Source organism: Poromitra crassiceps, assembly GCF_964638095.1.
Source record: "Poromitra crassiceps genome assembly, chromosome: 3".
NCBI classification, from domain to species: domain Eukaryota; kingdom Metazoa; phylum Chordata; class Actinopteri; order Beryciformes; family Melamphaidae; genus Poromitra; species Poromitra crassiceps.
The window spans coordinates 50,396,326-50,412,809 of record NC_139625.1 but is presented as its reverse complement, the minus strand read 5'-3'; the positions used below and the strand labels follow the sequence as shown (position 1 = coordinate 50,412,809).

Genomic DNA, 16,484 nt, shown 5'->3' with positions numbered 1-16,484 from the left:
ACTCAACCCGTGGCTCTGGAGCCATACGCGGCTCCTTTATGGGTAGTCTTTTAAGTCATACTTTAAAAAAAATGACAGTAGAATTCATCAACATTTCATTCTCAATTCTCAAGCGACATCAATTACGCCCCAACCAGTCAACCATCTGAACAAACCAATCACAATTTATCTCAGGCCTCACGCTCTGATACAAGTGCAAACTCGGTCACATTGGGAAAACTAGCTTAGCGTGAACCTAAAAATGCTAAAGATTAGAACATAAGAAACACAAATATGAAGAGGAATATGAAACATTTAAAGAGAATTGGGAACTCAGGTTTTTCTTTGTCTCCAATTGGGAAAATGCGCCTGTCTGCTTTGTGTTAACATCATTTCACAATTCAAAAGGTCCAATTTGCAGCGCCATCATGAAACAAAGCCAAGGTTCAGTCCGTACCGACTTTCTGAAAGGTGGAGAGCTAAGGGCTGAAGAGCTGACAAGACTCAAACAGAATCTAACTAGTTTCAGGGAGGAAAATGACTTTTTCGGATTGTGGCTCTTGCCAAAAAAATAATAAAAAAATAAAAACAAAAAATCCTGGGTAGGGCAAGATTGAGTACCACCACTGAGCTAGAGCGTCATCTCCTCAGTCATCTGGTTAAACATCAGCTGGGGGAGATTCTGGAGAAATCTTCCACCTTAATAAAATCTCACTGGTCAAAGTGTTGTCAGACTCGGTGTCAAAGAGTTGTCAGACTCAATGTCAACCTCCTTTGCGTAGGCTAAACAAGTGGCTGAGCTACTGACAATCTGAGCCCAACTTTTACCTTGTGCTCTCCTAGCCTGGGTAAACCCAGCCCCCACGTGACCTGCTCTCAGACTGAGAACCAGAGGTCTGAGAGCAGGTCACGTGGAGGCTGGGTTTACCCAGGCTAGTGCTCTCCACCCCACTTATTCTATTTTTCAAAATGTGTAGTTGTCAGAGATGGAACAGAAAACTGTGTTTCAGTCTTCTATGAAAGTTGGAGTGGTGGGTGCAGACAGATTAACATTACCATTTGATTCATTAAAACTCAGTCGGTAAAACCGCTTGCAGGTCAAATGTCATTCTTCTGTGGCACTAAAAATAATCAATTTTCAATATGCTTCAGAGGAGCCATACTATGGAACATATGAATATGAACATATGAACATACTACTAGTCAAACATGTATCATCCATCAACTCATAAATCCAATCTCAGAACCTCTGTTGAGTTACACATAGTCCTCGCACATTACACTATACACATTGCCTTTTAAACACCTTGCCATATTTTAGGTTTCATTTTGTTTGCGTTTATTTTTGTTTGTTCTTCTCTCTTGTTTTTGTTTATATTGTATGTTTTGATGTAATAGGACGAATCAGCGTGACGTCACTTGCCACCCAGAAATGGGGAAACCCCGCAGCAGTTAACCCATTTCAGACGGGATGACGTTCGCGTCATTCTCCCTTTAAAGACGGGATGCCGTTCGCGTCAATATACCTTTGAAGACGGGATGACGTCTACGTCAATTTGTAGTTTAGCTGTAGTTTTTCGCCTATTTCCGGTCTCTAGGCAAATGAAATCATTCAGAAAACACACGTGGGGTCTCGCAATGCATTCTGGGATTGTTTTGGGAAGGAAAAGTTTTTTTTTTCTTCACTTTGAGCGGATCTCTAGAGCGATGGAGGAAGAAAATAATATTAGCGAAGGAAGCGATTTTGAAGACGCGGAATATTCCGAACATTCCACCGTTGATGAAGAGTTAAATGATGACCCAGTTACAGACCCCGATTGGCAGCCCTTGGACAGAGATCAGTGGGTCAGAACTATGTTTCAGGATGACGATGACGATGAGTCTGACGAAGACGACCAATTCGAAGGCTTCCATGGAAACTGGGTAACGGAGCAGCGCTGTTACCGTCCTGTGCCGGTCAAAGCGTTCAAAAGGGTGCCCGGGGTGAAAAGCGGTGTTGGCTTACAAGCCGATTCCACACCTCTATTTTCTTTCGAGAAAATTTACACGGAGGAAATGTGGGACCGTCTTGTCACGGAGACGAACCGATATGCCGACCAGAGACGCACAATTCCCCCAGCCAAAAAAGCAGCCAAGTGGACCCCGGTAACAGTGAAAGAAATGAAAACATTCATTGGGCTGTGTCTCGCCATGGGGATAATGAAACTTCCCGTCCGAAGAGAGTACTGGCGGCTATCCAAAAACATCTTCAAAACCAACTTCGGCCAGAATATGTCCCGGGACCGATTTGACGCCATTTGGAGGTAGGCTAAGAACAATAATATTATCCTTGTTATTATAACCATTGCGTGATATAGATGCGCCCCATTGAATAGGATGCGCTATATAAATAATAGTAGTTTGATAGATAAAATGTAACATTAGTACCATTGTTATGATGCCCTAAGGGAAATGAAATATATTGCAAATGTATTAGAGGTGTAGTGGGAGTATTGCCATTGTAGCGAGCTTATACACTGGGGTAAGAAACCCCTGCTGGGCTCGGCTGCTACACCTATTGTGTGTGGGCAAACACCTAGTAGGCCTATTGTTATTCAATTGTCAGGAATGTGGAGAGAATGCGCTTCACTCTTTGCACCAAGACAGACACTGCACTTAGACAGACCCTGTAACCCTCAAGTGTAACTAACCTATATAATGATATAGCCTACAATTTTTCATTTCATCCAAGATGTGTCTACTTGTATATAATATACAATACAATATACAATATTGTATACAATATACAAGACATTATATTGTTTATAATATATTGTAATATGTGTCTAATTACCCCCCCTCCCCTACCCCCCCTCTTCCATCCTCCCCTCTCTCACCTCTTCAGATACCTTCACCTCCAAGATAACAACGCACGAGGCGACCCAGCTGATAAGCTCTGGAAACTGCGCTGGTACCTGGACTTCCTGAACCAGCGCTTCCAGGACCTCTATGAGGTCAACGGCACAGTCAGCATTGACGAATCAATGATCAAGTTCAAAGGCAGGCTTGGCTTCCGGCAATACCTGCCAATGAAGGTACTGCTGATTGATTGATCAAATTGTCTCACCTCTATTTTGCCTATGTAACCTGCATCTTTTGGTAATGTGTGAAATAAACATTCATTCATTCATTCATTCCAGCCAACCAAATGGGGCGTGAAGGTTTGGGTGATGGCGGAGAGCTCAACAGGCTACGTTCCGCACTTCAAAGTAAGGAAAAAAATCAGCACACCAAGAATATGCAAATATGTATTCTGTAATGTGTTGTTATTTGAGTGACCTTTCAAGCACCCAAGGCCCTTCCTCAGACTTGTGTTTCTTCTTGCAAACTCCCCAGGTGTACACAGGACGTGAAGCGGCGCCGCAGACGGGCCTGGCACAGCGCGTGGTGCTGGACCTCGCCAAGCCATACAATGGCACCTTCCTGTCCATTTATATGGACAACTTCTACACCAGTGTAGAACTCCTCCAGGAGATGAACGGCCTTTTCCTGTACGGCTGTGGCACCCTTCGGGCCAATAGGAAGGGGCTGCCGAAGGACCACAGCCTGACAAAGAGGGCTGCGCTGGGGAAGCACGAGTTCCGGGTGGCACAGCAGGATGACCTCACCTTCTGCGTGTGGCAAGACACAAAGACGGTGATGGTCTTGTCCAATCACCATGACCCCAGCGCAACAGGGACTGTAAGGCGGAGGAGAGATGAGACCCACCGGGCTGATGTGGTAGTGCCCGCTTGCCTGGCGGACTACCAGAGCCACATGAAAGGTTTGTTTTACAGATTTATGTTTTATAAACAAAAATTAAAATACTGTAAGCTTATATTCACTGAGGTCATTTGAGTGAAAATGTACGTATGTAAACAGAGTTCCATGTGTGTTCCAGGTGTGGATCTCCTCGACCAGATGATTGGATACTATGGTTTCGATCATCGGTCGAAGAAATGGTGGCGGCGTGTGTTCTTCTGGGGCCTGTCTGTGTCGTGCTACAACGCCTACGTTGCAGCCAGGTCTGTTGGAGGAAGGCACAAACATTACAAGGACTGGCTGGAGACCTTGCTGGAGGAGCTCATCACACCGGTGACAAGGAGGGCCCCTCCTGTGATCCCTCCTCCTTCTCCTCCTCCTCCTCTGTCCCCAGCTTCCAGACCAGCCTCTCCATTTGGCTCTCCTTCCACTCCAGAGAGCAGGGGAGCCTCCCCAGCACCAAGCACATCGAGCAGGGCAGCCTCCCCAGCACCCAGCACGTCAGGAGAAGCCACAGGTCCCCCAATGCACGACTTCGGGAAGGTGTTTGAGAAGCGGAAGCTCTGCAGGGAGTGCCAGTTGTTGCTGGACAAAAAAGATGTAGTAGGCAGTGGGCTAACTGTGTATGGCTGCATACAGTGTGACCTGCCTGTCCACATTGAGTGTTTTGGAAAACACTACAGACATTTTTTGTAAGTGTTTGCTAAACACTAGCTGACACTTTAGACACTTGCCCCTTTGATGGTAAATGGACTGCATTTTTTTTTATGGTTGCAAGGGGACACAAGGGGGCAGTGTGGAGCACATTTTTGATTTTATTTGAGTGGTTTGGAGTGATTTGTTGCTTGTTTTTTCATACGTTTTTTAGTTTTTTAAAATTTTTCTGTGTTTACAGCAATATTTGACAATGCTATTGAATTGTCATACCAATAAACACCTTTTACAAGGAAAGCCACATGTGTCAGCTCTCAAATGCCTTTTAAAGTGTGTTTTTATCTTCTACAGAGGCTGAGATATCACTATTTTAGTAGGCGTTGACATTTCTATGAAAAGTTCAGGATTTGGGGGTCTATTATCAAATCGGACTTAGGTTTTAGAGGCTATTTTTTAGGCGAAAATAGGCTGAAATGGGTTAACTTGTATGAGTTGTGCCAAACAAACGTTAATATCTCAAAAACTATACATCACACTGCTTATATTTTGACATTCTGAGTGAGAGCAGAATTAGCTCAAGAGTTTGATGTATAATATATGCATGTCATGTTAAAGTTGTGTGAACTGTTGCAGTTTCTAAAATGTAAACAGAGCCAGCCGGCTAGAGTCAGACACTCAATCCTCCCAAAGCTCACGCTCCATAGGGTTCCATTGCCGTCACCCACACGGTTTGTTTACCAAAATGCTGCTCGGCTGACCCCTCTATAGTTGTTAATATTGGTTGGTTTCATTCTTTTTTAGGTAAGAGACCTCCCATAAGCCCATTAGGGTTTCTTGATTTTACTATGTGCTGAATAAATAAACTAAAACTAAATTATTCCAGTTGAGACCCTCATTGAATACAACCAGAGTTGCAATTCATCAGCATAACAAGAATATAAACAACCCATCACAGTTACCTGCGTGACGTATTCTGCGTTAATCTGAGACACAGAGGGTGCTGCAGCTTTTTTAGCAGGGGTTTCCTTCTCCATTATGGCTGGTTCAAACAGCTACAAAGGTCACTGTCCGGAAGAGAGCGTAATACAATAGTAGTCAAAAGGCAGTAATCAACACAATATAGCTCCTGAATTTGTATGGTACAGGTTAACAAGTTAACTGGACAATAGCGTTACTTGACTAAACTGGAGAAGAGTGTAAAAGTCTGTAACGTTTATGCGATGTTGGACATTAAAATAACGGACTTGATCGATATAGGAACAATTTATTCCTCCGCCATACTGTAAAGATAACGACTTAAGATACAAATATATAACAGTTGACTCACAGTCGTGAATGCTAGTTAACCTTAGCTGGTTAGCCCTCAGATTGAAAACTAGGCTAGTAGCGTTAGATTCAGGGATAATTTTTGATCGCACTGTATGTCGATTGATCCCAGAACGTATACAGAAATATGATTATAAAATGAACTTACAAACCTTTATTTTTTATTACAGCATCTATGCAAACACCGCTGGCTAGCCAGATACGCGTGCACACAAGCGCAAAACGCACTGAATGCGACTCACTTCCTGCATGGGTACGTCTGGACAATAATCCCGAGGAGGTACGGATACACATGTCTTTGGTTCCTGCCTACGGCAGCTAAGCACCGCTGCAGGTCAGGTGACATGAGCTGCTTTCACACGTTTGAATGGAGAGAGCATGGAGTTAAAAAAAATAAAGCCTACTGCAGTGATACTCAACTTGCGGCGCGGGGGCAAGATGCGGCCTGCAATAGGGTGCAGCAGAGTGGCCCCCGACCATTTTCTAATTCACAATAAACTAACATTAAATAAGTTTGACTGAGCTTGAGCTAAATTGTCAAATACGGTATCACAGCCTGCTTGCCACCCAGGCACTTTTTAACTAACTCCCTGTGTTGCATTGTTGCTCTGATTATTGCTTTGATTATTTGTTTGCATTCTGCTTGGTGGTTCACATTGATGCTATGTGGGTTCATGAGTGACAGAGTAAAATTGTCAGACTAAACTCTGGCTGGCACCCCAAAAACCTACAATCGACTACAGAAAAATGTATATTATTCATGTTTGTTTATTAACGGGCCCCTGGCCTCCTGTTATTTTGCAAAAGTGGCCCCCGAGCAAACCAAGTTGAGTATCCCTGGCCTACTGTATTGGCTTTCTTTCTCAGAACAAACAAAAATGGCAATCGTGTGTTGAAATCATACTGGATAAAAATATGGATGTAGCCGTTGAAATATATTCATATACACACATTTTTATTTTGCATTTACGACATCTATTCTCTTTTTAATTTACAGCATTGAATTTAGAGCATATTTAATGATACAAATTACTATTTCAGACTTCACAAAAAAATATTTTATAAAAAAAATTCACTGTGGAAAATACAACAAAATATTGACATATCAGGTACAAATAAAGTACAAAGCATGTATGTATGTAACAATGGACAATGACAATGACAATTACAATGACAATGACAATTACAATAGGGGTGGGGGAAAAAATCGATTCACCTAAGTATCGCGATTTTTTGGATCGATCTTTTAAAAAAAAAATTGGGTGCTTGCAGTCAGGCCACTCACTGAACAGCAGGCCAGGCACCGCCTACTGGTTTACTAGTGGTTTTATTACTTTATTAGTTAGTCTGAAGTAATAATTACACTTCAGGGTTAAAGTGGGTGCATCTCATTGTAAAATTGGACTTCAAACGGCCCAAATCTGGCTTCAAACGGCCCAAATTTCACGCGCGTTGGCCCATATCGGCCTGGCCTGCTTGGTATCTAATGCCCGGCCTGAATTATGATCCCAGTCCGCCCCTGTTTTTAACTATATCGCCCAGCCCTACTCATGATATATAATATACAGTCTCTAGTGTATGATTCAACTTTTCCCATGTTCTAATCTAGTGTAAAAAAGCAAACAAACTGAAAAAAGAAAAGAAAAAAATAAACAAAAATCGCAATAAATCGTAATATCGAATCGCAATAATCGTAGAATCGCAATACTTAAGAATCGCAATATAAATCGAATCGGCACCCAAGAATCGTGATAGTATCGAATCGGGAGATAAGTGAATCGCCACAGCCCTAAATTACAACATACAAAAAGCATGTATGTAAGTATGTACAGTAGACATAAAAAAAAGACTACATCACCATCATGTTTGACACATCACGTTCATCAATACAGGGGATTTTATTCCAAAACCAAAAATTATTCAGTATCTTTTGTACTCAGTGAGTCCGTTGGTGTGTTCTGACATGTGCTAATTGTGTGAAGGTTTTACCACAAACGTCACACCTGAATGGCCTCTGGCCTGTGTGGATAACAGAATGTCTTTCAAGTTTAGAGGGAGATACAAACTTCTTGAAGCAAATATCACAGTGATACTTTGGGTCTGACTGACCTCTAGTGTTACATTTATGGCAATGAAGATCCTGCTCTGTCTCAAAACTCCTAGTGCACTTGTCACATTGAAACATGATTACTGGTTCATACCACTCTGGAAAATCTGCCTGGACTTTATTCTCAACCACAGAACTCACAAATCCCTCACTGACATGGTGACTGTATGAATGAGCCATAACAGGTATGCTGCCCTTTTCCTGCTGTGACGAAGGTGGACCTGGAGCTTTTTGATTTTGGACCAGCCTGTGAATTTCAGAGGCATATTCAGAAGGAAACAACGACTGACTATAAAGCTCTGGAGCCTGATAACAATTTTCTCTTTGGATCTTCTCCGATTCCATATGATCCTCTAGTAAGCCTACTTCTGGCACTTCCAGCCATTCAGCATCTGTTGCCTCAGAGCAATGAGAAAAGGGACCATCAGTGACTAAATAATGACCAGCACTGGTATAGTGTGACTGGGGCTGCTCGCTCACCACATCCTCTTTACTAGCATTACAGTGAGCAGACATAACGCTCACCACATCCTCTTTACTATCATTACAATGAGCAGACATAACGCTCACCACATCCTCTTTACTATCATTACAGTGAGCAGACATAACGCTCACCACATCCTCTTTACTAGCATTACAATGAGCAGACATAACGCTCACCACATCCTCTTCACTAGCATTACAATGAGCAGACATAACACTCACATCCTCTTTACTAGCATTACAGTGAGCAGACATAACGCTCACCACATCCTCTTTACTAGCATTACAGTGAGCAGACATAACGCTCACCACATCCTCTTTACTAGCATTACAATGAGCAGACATAACACTCACATCCTGTTTACTATCATTACAGTGAGCAGACATAACGCTCACCACATCCTCTTTACTAGCATTACAGTGAGCAGACATAACACTCACATCCTCTTTACTATCATTACAGTGAGCAGACATAACGCTCACCACATCCTCTTTACTAGCATTACAATGAGCAGACATAACGCTCACCACATCCTCTTTACTATCAATACAGTGAGCAGACATAACGGTTTCTGGTGCAGAACCATTATCAGGGTATTTCTCCTGGAGATGATTGGTCCTAATCATTTCTCCTTGAACACAATGGGACGTCCTGTTATGTGTGTGACAGCGCTCATGGGCTTTCAAGTGGCTAAGCTGTGTGAAGGCTTTACTGCACAAAGAGCATTGGTATGGCCTTATTCCAGAGTGAATGAGCAAGTGTCTGGACAGCTTGTATGGGGTAACAAAGCTTTTACAGCAAATTCGGCATGTGTGTGCTTTCCTAGTACCACAAACTACTTTGTTTTTAATCCTGGTGTTTGTGAGATTGTTAACTTTTGCGATGGGAATTTCCCTCCTGGGGGAGGACAGCAGAGTTTTCCCTTGGTTGTTTAAAGCATCTGCAAATTGTGAATGCACTGTGTCTATTCTTCTCATATCATTTTTCTGAAGTGGAATATGGATATTGACCCTTGGGTAAAGCTGCTGTTGACTCTTCACTTTAAATGTACTAATCTTCCCTTGTTGATGAACAGGCTTGAGGGGTCTCTTATAGTGAGTTTGTTCATGGACTTTCAGATGTGGAGCCTGCCTGAATGTTTTCCCACACACAAGACACTGAAATGGTTTCAGGCCTGTATGCATCATCTCATGTCGTTGCAGTTTAGAGGCAGATGGGAAACACTTAAAGCACTGGAAACACTTGTGTTGCATGTTGCTTGGATTTTGCATTGCTTTAGCTGTCCGTTTCTTTTTCACAGCCACTTTACTCAACTGCACATTCTTTTTCTGCCAGGCAGGCAGTACAAATGGTGGTTCTCTATTGTTGTCATTCCACACACTCAGCTGAGAAGGGGGCGGGGCCTGATCAAGCCGTTTCTCAGTGAGTAACCTAATGCCAGAGTTTCTCTCTAAATGTTGACTATCTACAAACATGTCTTGCATTGGGACATCAGCTGCAAGCTTTGTGTTAAATCTAGCTATGCGCGATGGAGGCCGACTAATATACAACGATCGCTGTTTGTGATATTTGGACCATAGGTGAGTACGGCAATGAACCCTCAAGTGTGTTTTCTGACGGAATCGCTTTCCACACATCTGGCAGCCGAAGGGCCTTTGATCAGTATGAGTCAGCATGTGCCTCTGAAGTTTTGACTGAGATGGGAAACCTTTAGAACAAAAGGGGCACTGATGTGCCATGCGTAACGTGTTTATTCTCTGCTGCTGGCCAGTGGCTTGATGGGTTACACTCCACTGGTCTGGTGATGTAGTAACATCCAGGAGAAGAGGATTGCTGTGATCGATGCAATTTTCACGCCATGTCTCTGATTTAACAATGATGTCCAGGTCAAGGGGATCTGCATGGTTGGATTCAGGTGGATTTGTTATTGCTTCCATTTTCATGTGCCCTGACTGCGACACATTATTCCCCATGTCTTCCACAGTTGTACGACTTTGCAATCCTTTCTGGTTCTCGTGAATCTCCAGATGACGTAGTAAATTAACTTCCATGTGAAACGATCTGGCACAGGAAGTGCACCGAAATGGTTTCGATTCTTTATGGGTCAAATAATGCTGCTCATGTTCAACTGACTTATTTAGTGTCTCTAAGCAAACACTCTTCAGATGCTGACTGCTGGTATTAAAACTCTCTTCTGGTTTTATGGCTTCTTCTGACTTGATTTCAGACTTGTCCAGGACTCGTGTAGCATTTACACTCACATTAGACTGCAGCTCTAGCCTCACTGGAGTGTCGTGGCTGGAGGGATGTTGTAGCAGTGATGGCTGAGACTCCACACCTGAAGTTTGACTGTCATTGCAAAACCTCTGCGTTTTGCTCTCTGTGCTTTGAGATTGTGAACATGTTTTTGCTGCAATTAGGTGGGATTTCAAGTGTGTTTCCTGTCTAAAGGCTTTCTTGCAGATCATACAGGAGAAGGGTTTCTGTCCTGTATGAATGAGTGAGTGGCGTTGTAATTTGGAGGGTGTACAGAAGCTTTTTAGACAAGTAGCACATTGGTGTTTCAAAGCAACTTTTCCGTAGGAGCCCTGTTTATGGGACTGTGAGTTCATACTCAAGCAGTCATTTTCAGAGAAAGTCTGGCCGCATTTCTCACTCTCGTATTGTTCCATCTTTTTATGAACTGGTGAGTGAATCCAAAGCTGGAGAGGTGAACTAAATGACTTGAAGCAGACACTGCAGGTGTATCCATTGTCGGTATTGCATACAGATGTGTCCATGGCTGTAAAACCAATCTTATCTTGAGGTATTGGATCCATAAACGACAATCCATTAGTTGAGATACTGCTTTGAATCATTACGTTATCATTTACATGTGGGATAACTACTGGTTGAGCTTCAATCTCTGAGGAAGGAAGACAAATATCCAGTGGCAAAATGTCTCTTTTCTGTTTAGCCTGGGAAGACACAGAGGAAGACTTATTCTCCTGAGGAAGAATCCTGTCTGCAGAAAGACGAGGACCTGCATGGTGGACTTTCAGTGAGTGTGTCTTTAAATGCTCAGACTGAGTGAAGGCTTTCCCACAGACTGTGCAGGTGAAGGGTTTCTGGCCAGTGTGGATCAGATGGTGTCTCTGGAGTTTAGATGCCGTAGGGAACAATTTTGGACAAGCGGGACACTGATGCATTTTTGAGTTGTCTCCTTTATGATCCTCTCATTAGACCTAGGGCAAGGCACAAGAAATTCAATTTCAAAACAAGCACGGAGGAACTTGCATTAAAAAATGGCAAGAATCTTCACTTCAGCTTTGAGTGTGGGCATCTAGTAACACTACAATTTAGTAATCTAGCATAACATATCTTCCACAACATACTATTTAGCCTAATGACTAATTAACGTTGGGATTTAACACAACAGCGTTTGCAATGTTAACGTTAGCAAAGCAATGATCGGACCATAGCACAGACTCACGTTAGTTTCTCTGGCTAGTTCAGCATTACAATGAGCAGACATAACGCTCACCACATCCTCTTTACTATCATTACAGTGAGCAGACATAACACTCACCACATCCTCTTTACTATCAATACAGTGAGCAGACATAACCGTTTCTGGTGCAGAACCATTATCAGGGTATTTCTCCTGGAGATGATTGGTCCTAATCATTTCTCCTTGAACATAATGGGACGTCCTGTTATCATGTGTGTGACAGTGTGTCTGGACAACTTGTATGGGGTAACAAAGCTTTTACAGCAAATTCGGCATGTGTGTGCTTTCCTAGTACCACAAACTACTTTGTTTTTAATCCTGGTCTTTGTGAGATTCTTTATGGGTCAAATAATGCTGCTCATGTTCAACTGACTTATTTAGTGTCTCTAAGCAAACACTCTTCAGATGCTGACTGCTGCTTTTAAAACTCTCTTCTGGTTGTATGGCTTCTTCTGACTTGATTTCAGACTTGTCCAGGTCTCGTGTAGCATTTACACTCACGTTAGACTGCAGCTGTAGCCTCACTGGAGCGTCGTGGCTGGAGGGATGTTGTAGCAGTGATGGCTGAGACTCCACACCTGAAGTTTGACTGTCATTGCAAAACCTCTGCGTTTTGCTCTCTGATTTAACAACACAACAGCGTTAGCAATGTTAACGTTAGCAAAGCAATGATCGGACCATAGCACGGACTCACGTTAATTTCTCTGGCTAGTTCAGTTAAAATGTAACCTAAACTAACAATGTGTAACACTATATATCGAACTACCTACGATATACGTTTGACGGAGTTTTATAACAATTTATGAATTCTGAGCCTTGTCCATCATGGCGATAAGAGGAGCTGGAGCTAGCTTGTTTGCTGCTAACGATAAACGAAAATGAGCCTTCCGTTACGTCCCTCAAAAAGTACGGGCGGATACAAGATTACTAAGATTTTACGTTCCCACCTAACGCTACATACCAAAGAGGCGACGCAGCGAAGTGACATTACAGCAGCATTGCACGATTTTTGACCAAAGAAAAGCAAAGAAAAAGAAAAGCCTGTTTCGCTGAAGAGTGTAACCGCCAGAGGTGAATGACACAACGTTCTGTTTCATTCCTTCCTGACTGCCAGTGGCAGTTTAACTGTGAATAATGATCTCGCGCTCCGCGACAGACGAGTGTTTTTATACCAACGTAGTCACGTACGTGACGTGGGGCAACTGCGCGTCTATAAAGGTGCGCCGTGACCCACCATACGTCATCTTTGATCTTCTCGCAACCTGCGTGGTTCGACAGGTGTGCGGCTCCGGAGCTCCGTGATTCGGATTCTCCACTTTGATCAGAGACAGACGCAAAGGAGAGGTAGGTACACGGCCTGAAGGTGTGTAAGTCAGCCATTCCGATCAGCCTGGGACTTGAGAGTCAGAGTGCAACGGGGTTGTCCTCTAAGGCTGTGGGTGGCTGCCTACCACCTCTCCCCTGGTCGGGAGGTAGCTCCGTTACAGGGCTGCCTCCGGCCTAGGCGGCCGGCCCTAGCCGTGGGTTTGCGTGGCACGCTACCCCCGTCTAGGTTGCCTGGTCGGGCTTGTATATATTGCCTATTGCTACTAAAGAAATAGGCAAGTATTATATGGTAGCGATTATATTGCATAATTGTGTATATATTATTATGACAATATTGTATTATACTATACTATATTATACTATACTATATTATATTACGAGATTCTAAGCTGTATAGCCTATAGCCTTTTGTACAATTAGATGGTATAATTGTAGAGGATTATATATAATATTGTATTATATCATACTGTATTATATTATATTGTAAAGCTAGCTTGTTGGGCGCGGACGTGTCCTGGACGGTGTCCCAGGGCCCGCTCCGATCTCCCAGCCCGGCCCTTTCGCCGCAGTGCGGACGTGTCCTGGACTGTGTCCCAGGGCCCGCTCCGATCTCCCAGCCCGGCCCTTGTCGCCGCAGTGCGGACGTGTCCTGGACTGGGTCCCAGGGCCCGCTCCGATCTCCCAGCCCGGCCCTCGTCGCCGCAGTGCGGACGTGTCCTGGACTGTGTCCCAGGTCCCGCTCCGAGTTACGGGCTTGACCCCCTGTGCTCGTTTGACGATGCTGGCCTGTTCCTCCTGTGGCGTCGAGCTGCACGTGGAGGATGGCCATGAGATGTGCCCCAGCTGCCTCGGGGTGGGTCACCTCCGGGAGGCCCTGACGGACCCCTGCGTTAATTGTGGTATCCTGCCCCTCCGCGTAAGGGAGGAGCGGTTGCGTGAGGTGGAAGGCTGGTTGCTTGGTCACCGCCCACCCGTGGTCAGCAGCCCTAGGCGGTCTCCCCGCAAGCGGCACCAGGGGGAGCGCAAGGGGGAGGACCACGGAGGGGAGAGGGTCTTACCGGCCTTGGCTGAGGTGACCCTCCCACCATCGGGGGTCTGCACTAGGTCTGCCGCTGCCGCTGAGAAGCGCAAGAGCAGGACGCAGACGAAGAACCGTAGTCCGCGGAAGAAGGCGAAGAAGGAGACTTCCTCTCGCCAGGACATGGTGGCCTTGCGAGCAGAGTTGGAGCAACTCAAGGCTCTGATGGTGCCGCCTGTGCACCCAGGTTCCTGGGCGGGCGTGGCCAGGGAGGACGCGCTGTCAATGGCAGCGTCGAACACCATGTTCCAGGACCGCGGGGAGGACCGCGAGGAGGAATATGACGACCCCGGGGAGGATCATTCCCCGGAGCGGTCGGTCTTGGCGGTCATAGGGGGAAGCACGGAGGCCAGGGACGGCTCAGAGACTTCCCTCAGGAGTTCGGCGTGCACCGAGCGGGGGGTCGGTGCCCAGCCACTGCAGGCAATACTGCGGGCAGCCCTGGCTAGGGTCGGCCTGGACGACGTGACGGCAGTTCAGCCGAGCAACCCACTATTTAGGCGGGCTCCGTCAGAGCCGCCCTTTGAGGTCCCGCCCTCTCCCGCCTTTCTGGAGGCACTGAAGAGCTGCTGGGCAGACACGGAGACGCGGGGTCGCCATGCGAAGGATGGCAGGACCCTGGCCTCCATGCGGGATGCGGCGATACATGGTCTGGCCCGCATGCCCCCAGTGGACCATTGCATAGCGTCGCTGGTCCTCTCGCCGGACGCCGCGCTGGGGGACAAGGCCAAGTGTCCTAGCGCACAGTGCCGGGTCACAGATGACCTGCTAGTGAAGGCGTATGAGGCGGCGGCTCGGGTGGCTCGGATAGGAAACTCCCTCTCCGTGCTCCTCCTCGCCCAGTCCCAGATGATGCAGGCGACGCATCAGGGGGCGGAGTTGGGACACACACATGAGGCGGCCCTGCAGGCCTTCGGGTTCATGTCGAGGGAGCTGGGCCGTGTTATGTCCACCCTGGTCGTGGCACGTCGGCAGGTGTGGCTTGCGCAGGCGCCTATGTCTGATGACTGCAGGCGGGCGTTGAGGACGCTCCCGGTGGTGCCCGGTCAGTTGTTCGGGCCAGAGGCAGAAAGGGCCCTGGAACGGAGGAAACAGTCTAACCAGGCCTCAGAGGCCTGGGGTCGGCGCAGCAGAGGTGCAGGGGCGGCCTCGGCCTACGTCTCGGGGAGACGGAGCGAGAGGCGGGAGCCACGGCACTTGCGATACTGGGACTCGCCTGGGCAGGCAAGAGAGCATGTCCAGGAGGCGACTGACAGTGGACGTCAGCCCAGGGGGGTGCACCCCCCACCCCGGGGGCGTGGGCGTGGGCGCGGCTATGACCGGCGCCCCCCCAGAGCCGTGGGAGGTCCTCCAGGCACAGCCTGAGAGGTCAGGGCCGGCGGTGGGCAGATTCACACATCAGCACCTGGCCTGTTGGGCGGCCCATTCACAGGACCCATGGGTCCTGGACACCAGGTCCAAAGGCTACAGGCGGCAGTTCCACCGCCGGCCCCCACCACCTTCCGGGGTCAGGATGACCTTCGTCACGGACCCCGCAAGGGTGCAAGCTTTGTCACAGGAGAGAGTCAAACTCCTGGACAAAGGGGCTATCACACCACTGAACCCACGTATACAAAGCGATGGGTTCTACTCCAACTATTTCCTAAGGATGCGGACAGCAGCTGCAGCAATCACGCCCCTGGGGCGGCGGCATCTGCGCCCTCTACAGATGTGGTTCAGCAGCCTCCATAGGGATCCTCGACTTCACAGGTGGGTCAAAGTCAGGGTCACACACAAACCTCTTATCCATCTCCGCCGCTGGCGGGACAGACAGCACGTTCCTGCTGCACGGGGTGCCTCTCGGCTCGGGCACAGCACGGTGGGAGGTCGTGACAACGGGATGCCTCGCCCCAGGGTTGGGGGGCGGTATGGCAAAGGAGGTCAGTCCAGGGGGTGTGGTGCCCTCGGTGGAGGGGGCAGCACATCAATGTCCTCGAACTGCGGACGATTTACTTGGCGCTGAAGCACTTCCTGCCTTCTCTAAAAAGCTGGGTAGGACGTTCTCGCCAACACTTGGTCGAGCAATCGGCTATATGCGTTCCCTCCGATCCCCCTGATAGGGCTCACGCTTCACAGAGTGAGGTCGTCGGGTCGCAGGGTTCTCCTGGTGGCCCCCAAGTGGCCAGCCAGGCTGTGGTTCCCGGCACTCCTCGGACGGTTGGACGGGGAACCAGGACAGCTCCCAGCGAGAGTGGACCTCCTGTCCCAGCTGGACGGGGAG

General features: G+C 46.9%; 2 protein-coding genes across 3 annotated transcripts in view; both read right to left on the bottom strand.

Moving 5' to 3' along the window:
• aqr (aquarius intron-binding spliceosomal factor) overlaps positions 1 to 5,985 on the bottom strand; it is a 112,270-nt gene extending 106,285 nt beyond the window's left edge. The window contains exons 1-2 of one of the 2 annotated variants that reach the window (XM_083632899.1): positions 5,892 to 5,985; positions 5,373 to 5,477 (exon numbers count right to left, since the gene is read on the bottom strand). In XM_083632899.1, the coding sequence (XP_083489025.1) occupies positions 5,373 to 5,447 (75 nt within the window). In that variant the 5' untranslated portion in view covers positions 5,448 to 5,477; positions 5,892 to 5,985. Of the gene's footprint in view, positions 1 to 4,067; positions 4,590 to 5,372; positions 5,478 to 5,891 lie in introns of those variants that run through there. The other variant, XM_083632898.1, reaches the window with a different exon arrangement.
• A 1,352-nt stretch (positions 5,986 to 7,337) lies between these two features.
• Positions 7,338 to 11,518, bottom strand: LOC310773136 (uncharacterized protein; the record flags this gene model as incomplete). The annotated part of the gene is made up of 2 exons (XM_083633050.1): positions 7,338 to 10,128; positions 11,353 to 11,518. 2 exons carry the CDS (start codon positions 11,516 to 11,518, stop codon positions 7,676 to 7,678), a joined length of 2,619 nt encoding a protein of 872 aa, XP_083489176.1. The 3' UTR covers positions 7,338 to 7,675.
• Positions 11,519 to 16,484: the final 4,966 nt, after the last annotated feature.